The 7595-nt window shown below is 45.8% G+C and overlaps 1 protein-coding gene across 1 annotated transcript in view; it reads left to right on the top strand.

Moving 5' to 3' along the window:
- The first annotated feature begins 295 nt into the window (after positions 1–295).
- PCNX1 (pecanex 1) overlaps positions 296–7595 on the top strand; it is a 124317-nt gene continuing 117017 nt past the window's right edge. Inside the window, exon 1 of the mRNA XM_081829749.1 lies at positions 296–896. Within this exon, the coding sequence (XP_081685875.1) occupies positions 744–896 (153 nt within the window). The 5' untranslated portion in view covers positions 296–743. The remainder of the gene's footprint in view (positions 897–7595) is intronic.

The raw sequence follows: 7595 nt of genomic DNA, 5'->3' as shown, positions 1-7595 counted from the left end.
CTTTAATAAGCATCGCAGATATTAGCCTCACTGTTCCCAGGTGTTCCATAAGCATCATAAAACGTCAGCCAGGATGCTGACAAGGTTCTAAAGACAGGGTTTGGGACAGTGAAGGCTCGCGTTGGGGCCGGTCAATGCACCTGGCAGGGTGGTTTACCCGGCGCAGAAAGGGGTGTCCCAGAGCCCGCCCCCCGGGGCCCCGTCCGCGTACGCGCACGCTTCTCCCGGGCGCCGACAGGAGGCGCCCGCCGTAGCCGAGGCGCTGCGGGCACCCGCGGGGAGCTGGCCTGGGGGGGCGGAGAGGAGGGGCTGGAGGGGGCGCGGCTTGCTCCCCGTCCCTCCCGGGCGCCGGGCCTCCCTCTCCGCCAGGCCCAAGGCTGGTGGCCGGCGGGGGTCGCGGCTGTGGCGGCGGCGCTGGCGGGCCGCGGGCCTGGGGGCCTGGCTCCGGCTCCGGGTGTTAGGAGACAAGATGGCGGCGGCGCTGTGGAGGCTGGTCTCCTCCTCTCCTCCGCTCTCCTCCGCCCCGCCGCTCGCCGCCTCCTCGGTCTCCTCCTCCTCGTTAGCTGCCTCCTCCTCCTCCTGCAGCAGCCCTAGCGACCGCCGGAGCGCCGGCCCGCTCTCCCGGAGCTCCGGAGGGGGATAGACGGGGCAGCCGCGGGCTCCGGCGACCGACCGAGGCCGAGCTGGGGCCGGGGCGGGGACGGCGGCGACGGCGGCGGCGGCGGCGGCGGCGCCGGGTGGGGATGGGGTCGCAGACGCTGCAGATCCTCCGGCAGGGGGTGTGGGCCGCGCTTAGCGGGGGCTGGTACTACGACCCGCATCAGGCCACCTTCGTGAACGCTCTTCACCTCTACCTGTGGCTCTTTCTGCTCGGCCTGCCCTTCACCCTGTACATGGTGAGTGTGGGGGCGGGGAGGAGGGTGGCCCCTTCCCGCTTCCCCTTGTCGCTGGCCGGGAAGCGCTGGCGTTCCAGAGTCCGGCGGGCGCTCGCGCCTCCCGGGCTCCGGGCCGGGGTCGCGCCCTCTCCTCTCCCCGGCGCGCGCCCGCCGCCCCCTCGGGGCCCACTGTCCCACTGACTGTAGTGCTCCCCTCCCCCACCGAGTCCCCACTCTCTTCTCTTTAGGGTGTCCCTTATGGCGGTGATGACAGGAGGGACGAAGCAGCAGCAGCAGCCCCCACCTGGCGCCCCCTTGTGCCCCACCCTTTTACGGGGAAATAGTAGCCTCCTGGGCCCCGGCTTAGGGGGTCCTGAACCTGTAGCCCCTCCAGCCTGTCCACCCAGGAGGAAAGCCCAATTAGGGCTCTCTGCCCTCCACGTTTTGTGGCAGGCGCTGAGCACTCTGCTCCTAAGGGACGCCGCATTCATCCTTGGCACGCGTGCTTATTTGCGCTCCGTTCCGCGCGCCCGGGCACTCCTTGGGCACTCCCTTCACGCGAGGCGGTGCGCTCTCCTCTCTCCACCTCGCCTCTGGTCCGCGTGCGGGGGCCCTCGGAGCGGGGGAAGAATGCGTGCGGCTCTGTTGGGAACATGATTGTGGGGCGGCCGGCCTCTTACTTGAGAATAGGTGGTGGTTGAAAACCTGGCTCCTCACCTTCCTGCCTCTAAAAAATTGTTTTTGCTTACCACTGATTCTTTTCTGTTCAGCTCTGTGGTCAGTGGCTGCTGTGTTTTCAGGCCAGCTTTGTGGGGAGGGAGCGGGGGAGATACGGGGAATCTGGCTGGCATTTCAGATTTGTTTGGATTGGTTCAAGGCCGTTTACTGATAGGAAAAAGGAAGTACTGCCTGTTGCTGAATTCAGTACGATCAGCTTCTCCGAATGATCTAGGTCTTTACGCTGTGTTTTCACTGGAAGTTGTACGCACATTTTTTTTTTTTTTAACACATTAGGTTAGGGTGGGGCATTAGGGAAACTAATGTGGAAGCGAGATGATACTTAAACTTCAGGGTTTTTTTTTTAAGGTTTAGTTAAGTTTTTAAAGTAACCGGAAGGCAGGAAAGGATCAAAACTTTTTATTTTAGGAGAATTCCTTTTAATATATTTCTCTTAACTTTGTGGCTTTTCATGGAGCTATATAGTAAGGGTGCTGGATTAGAAAGTCTGGGAGTACGCCTAAGAAGTGCTAAAGTGAGGATACCCCATTCTTTCCTAAGTGAAGCTCCTTTTCACTGATTGGCAGGAAAAGTGCCAGCTTGGGGGAAGATGTGCGAAATTTCACATTCTCAAGCAGTTTAGTTTTTCATTAAACTTGTTTTGAAGGGACTTACTGCTGGAGGTAAAAAAAAAAAATTTTTTTTTTTTTTTAAATGTTGATGACTGATGACTTATTTTTTTAGGGGACTTGTTCAGTCTTGTCCCATTCTGAAAATGTATCATGAAGTGTTACAATTTTCAATTAATTCTGGCTTAGGGGGTTCTGTTTGCACTGCTCTACCTTCCAGGAATATGACATCATTAAGGAACAGGTTAATTACTTCGGGTGTAAGAATCCTCAGGCTGTCACAGAGCTTTCATAGCAGATTTCTCTTATATCCAGGAGAATTGTAAATTTAAGACTGAAACTGGTACTTGAGATATAAGGATTAGTTGCTGTGTCGCTGTGTAATGTTTCCTTGTAAGCATGTGAACTGTGTTAGTGGCTAAGTCTGTGTAATTAGCAAACATTACTAAAGGAAATTAGAGCAAATAGAAAGCAATACATTGAGTTTACTGTTTCATTTTGGGAGTTTACTCAGTTAAGTTTAATTCACAAACATTTGTCTACTATGTACTGGGCAGTTTGCTAGATTCTGGGAAAATTGCTTCACTGACTTTCTTGTCTCAGTTAACAGCAAGTTTACTCTTCCTAATCTTTTAAAATATCTCCTTGATTCACCTTTCTCCCTTTTCACATCCAGTTCATCAAATCTTGTGCGTTCTCTTTTCAAACCCTAACTAAAATCCAGTTAATCATCATCATCACTCAGTTGGTTCAAGCTATCATTATGGCTCCCCTGGATTATTGCAGGATTTTAATGAGGTTCACTGCTTTTATTTTTTAATCTCTATTCTTGTTACGGAAGTCTGGTGATTCTTTAAAACAGATCATGGCACTCTTCTGCTCTCAGAGCCTGCCCTCCCATGTGTCTCTATTATGCCCCACCCTTTTGCCTTCTTAGAATTTTTCCCACATAATAACTAATGTTCCTGCCTCAGGGCTTTCACTCTTGCTCCCCCCGCCCCCCAGCCCCCATGACTCTTTCCCTCCAGATATCTGTGACTTGCTCCGCTTACTCAGATTTCAGTTATATGTGAAGCTCTCCCTGATAACCCTATGTAACATAGCAACCTTCCGGCTCCTACAGTATTTTCTAGCCCTCCGTCTCTCCTTTTTTTTTTAATATCCCTTATCACTAATTGATATATATTAGTATCTCCTGTTTCATTGGAGTATTAGCTCTGAGGAGGGCAGAGACTTTATTTTGCTCACTGCTGTATTGTCAGGACCTAGATCAGTGCCAGACACATAGTAACCACTCAGATATTGAATGATTAGAAATGTACAAGACACACCTTCTGCCTTCAAGGAACTTAAAATCTAGCTTGGGGGTAAGGAACAATTTACAAGCATTAGAACTGTTGTGAAAAGGTAAGTACAGAGTGACCCTGAGTTTATAGTCAGGATTGATTCTAGTCTAGGGGCAATCAGCAAAGACGATTTGTCAACATTTTCATTTATTTTTATTTTATTTTATTTTTAAAAGATTTTATTTATTTGACAGAAAGAGACAGCGAGAGAGGGACACAAGCAGGGGGAGTGGGAGAGGGAGAAGCAGGCTTCCCGCTGAGCAGAGAGCCCCATAGGGGCTTGATCCCAGGACTCTGGGATCATGGCCTGAGCCGAAGGCAGCCGCTTAACCGACTGAGCCACCCAGGCGCCCCTATTTTATTTTATTTTTTAAAGATTTTATTTATACATCTGAGAGAGTGAGAGGGTGTGCACCCGAGGGGATGGGGAGGGACAGAGGGAGAAGCCGACTTCTGCTGAGCAGGGAGCTGGACATAGGGCCTGATCCCAGGACCAGGATCACGACCTGAGCCGAAGGCAGAGGCTTAACCGACTGAGCCACCCACGTGCCCTGATTTGTCAACGTTTTCAGAAACATTACTAGTTCTACAGTATTGAGACAGATAGTTGGAAGTATACACTTGAAGCAAAATCCAACATTCCATGTAAAAATAAGAGCTCTGACAGTTATAGATTATTATTTGTATATTCTTCCAATAATAACTATCAAGGATAGTGACTATGAAGCGAATAGGTTCTTTATCCCAAACGCTGTGTTCTCATTTTACTGATGAGGACACCTGAGGTCAGCCCCAGATGACTTGTTTTGTGACCTTAGGCAGATAAAGAGCTGGGTTTTATAAGGGCTTTTGTAGCCATTGTATAGGTAGTTTTTGTTTGTTTATTTTTATTTTTTATTTTTAAAGACTTAGAGTTCGAGCATGTGCATGAAAGAGCACAAGCCCCGGGGGGGCCAGGGTGGGGGTGGGGCAGAGGGAGAGGGAAAAGCAGGCTTCCTGCTGAGCAAGGAGCCCTATTTGGGGCTTCATTCCAGGACCCCGGGATCATGACCTGAGCCGAAGGCAGATGCCCAATGACTGAGCCACCCAGGCGCCCCCTGCCCCCCGTTTGTTTTTTTAAATTAAAGACCCAAAGTCTATGAAGAGGTAGTATGTTACATTAGGTAGAGTTTCAGGGCTTTTTGTATAGGAGTAAAACACTTTTGCTATTAGTAGCTTTTGTGGATACTTTGAAAGGTAGAATTTATAGTTTCTGCAATTATAAATCATTTAAGTAGTGAAAATGAAGTAATTTTTTCCTTCTTTCACTGTCCCTTCTGTTTCTCTTAAGACACTCACCCCATTTTCACTTTCTATACAGTTGACCTTGAACAACATGGGGGTTAGGGGCACCAACCCCCACTCAGTATAACTTTTGACTCCCCCCCCCCCCACCAGAACTTGGCTACTAACAGCCTACTGTTGACCCTCAGCCTTACTGGTTACACAAACCGTCAAGTAACACGTATTTTGTATGTTATATGTATTATATGCTGTGTTATAATAAGGTAAGCTAGAGAAAAGAGTGTTAAGAAAATCATAAGAGAAAATACATTTATAGTACTATGCTGTATTTATTAAGAAAAATCTGTTGTTAAAGGGTCAACTGTAATCATTTTTGCACATGGCATGTGACAGATGGTGAGCTTTGTAGTCATGAGCTTTGTGGCATTTTTGTGTTGTGGAAAGCAGATTGGAATTGGTGTTGTCTTGATTTGTGAATTTTGGCTCTTATTGATTGTGAGGCCTTTGGGCAAGACTCTGCCTTTCTGAACCTTGATTTACTCATTTGTGAGATACTTCATGTGTATTTTGTAAGCAAATATTTATGAAATAAATTATTCACCTTCAGATTGGCCTTTAGTAAATGTCATTTGGAAGAATGGCCAATTAGAACAGTGTTTTCCTCTATAATGCTGTATGACTGGAGGAGATTAGATAACTCTCGATTTATTAGTCAAACCTTTATCTTGTTGATTATTGTTTTCTTCTCCAAAGAGTTATATCCCTAGGTGATGAAATATATATATATATATATTTTTTTTTTCCCCTAAAGGTTTTATTTATTTTGACAGACAGCAAGAGAGGGAACTCAAGCAGGGGGGATGGGGGAGGGAGAAGCAGGCTTCCCGCCAAGCAGGGAGCCCGATGCAGGGCTCGATCCCAGGATCCTGGGATTATGACCTGAGCCAAAAGCAGACGCTTAAGGACTGAGCCACCCAGGTGCCCCCTAGGTGATGAACTATATAACATTAAAATCAATTTACATAAACGGTTTCGGACTCCATTTGATGTCAGAATCACTTGAATTTGAACGTGTTAAAAATGTGCATGTGCGTGTGTTCATTCTGATGCAGACTATCTGGAGGATGGCCCATTTGTTTGTATTTTATAGACATCCAGGTCAGCTTAAAAAACCTGATCAATATGCCCCTAAGTCCCATCCTCTGACCTAAATCCAGCTGCCTACTCATCATATCCTCTTGGCTGTCCCACAGGCATCTCAAAGGTATCATGTCTAAATTGTTCATGATTCCCTGCTAACCCTTCCCCACACCACCACGACCAAACTTCTTTTCTTACTCTTTGTCACTATAGTTAATGGCACCATCATGTATGTAGTTGCTCATACTGTCTTCCTCCCCCTTGCCTTATGAGCAGATCTTACCAGTTCTGTCAGAGTATCTCAGACCTTCCTTTCTACTTCCTAGTTCACACTGTTTTTCTTTTTCATCTGTACTACTACTTGAGCTTCTATTCTTGCCTTTTGCAACTCTTTCTCCGCAAAGTAGAAGACATCCGTCTATTCACGTCATTCGCCCTTTTTAATATCCTTCAGTGATTTTCTTTTACACTTAGAATAAAATCCAAAATTCTTACTAAGGCCTCAGTTAAACTAATTCTACCTTTGTCTGAAATTTGTGCCACAGTTACACCACTGGGCTTTCGGTTACTTCAACCTGCTGAGCTTGTCTTCCTTCAGGGCCTTTGCATGTGCTGTGACTTCTGACAGGATATTCTTCCCACTGCTCTTTGCAAAGCTGGCTGCTGCTTGGTTGTTAGGTCTGGGCTTAAATATCATCTTCTCAGAGAGGTCTGACCTGATAGCCATAAGCAGGTTGTCTCTCTTTTTTCCAGCATTCCACCCTGTAATTTTCTTTTATGGTTCTAACCATAAACACATATCTTTACTTATTTGCTGTCTCTGATATCTGTCCGCCACCAATACCTTGTACATTCTGTGAGGGCTGGGATCATGTGATTTATTTGGCATTGTATATCCAGTGTCTGTTGTCATGCTTGGCTGATACAAGCTTTGACTAAATACTTGTTGAAAGAATTTTTTATAATATATGTGAACCTTCTTTAGACTTATCAACATAACTGATAGAAAATATTTAGGAGTGGGGAATTACTGTGGTAGGCTGTATTGGTATGGTGGAGTTACATCTTACCTAACCTGGGGGTTAGGTTCAGTATCCGTGTGCATGACAAAAATCAAATATAGAATTATTGAAAAATCAAATGTAGAATACCTCTGGAAAAGCCCTTAAATTACTCAAAGTGTAGCATATATAGGTTTTTTGTATATGCAACTTCATAAACATATATTCACACATACGTATAGTAATATATACTATATAAATCTATGGAGAGATTATATTCAGAAACTAAATTATCCATATCAAATTTATGAAGGTTTCCATTTTTTCTTCCAGGTTATTTTATTGTACTTTCTGTAGCTGATGTTTATCATCTACAGAATGATAAAACCCTTTATTAGTAAGGATTTCTCTGAGGCCATCATGTCATTTTCTTTTGCAAAGATTTAAAAAGATTTTAAAGATGTAAACAATATTTTGTTATGATGACTGTAGGACTAAAACAGTTTGTGTCCTAAAAAGTTTTTAATTAGGGAAGTTATTGTATTATAAGTTAGCAATTAAATGTGATTATTAGTATCTTATTAGTATCTTCTGTGTCCTTTT

The sequence above is a fragment of the Leptonychotes weddellii genome, chromosome 9, assembly GCF_054177405.1.
Source record: "Leptonychotes weddellii isolate Sample4059 chromosome 9, ASM5417740v2, whole genome shotgun sequence".
Taxonomy (NCBI): domain Eukaryota; kingdom Metazoa; phylum Chordata; class Mammalia; order Carnivora; family Phocidae; genus Leptonychotes; species Leptonychotes weddellii.
The sequence above is the reverse complement of the archived record's forward strand: the minus strand, read 5'-3'. Positions and strand labels throughout refer to the sequence as shown.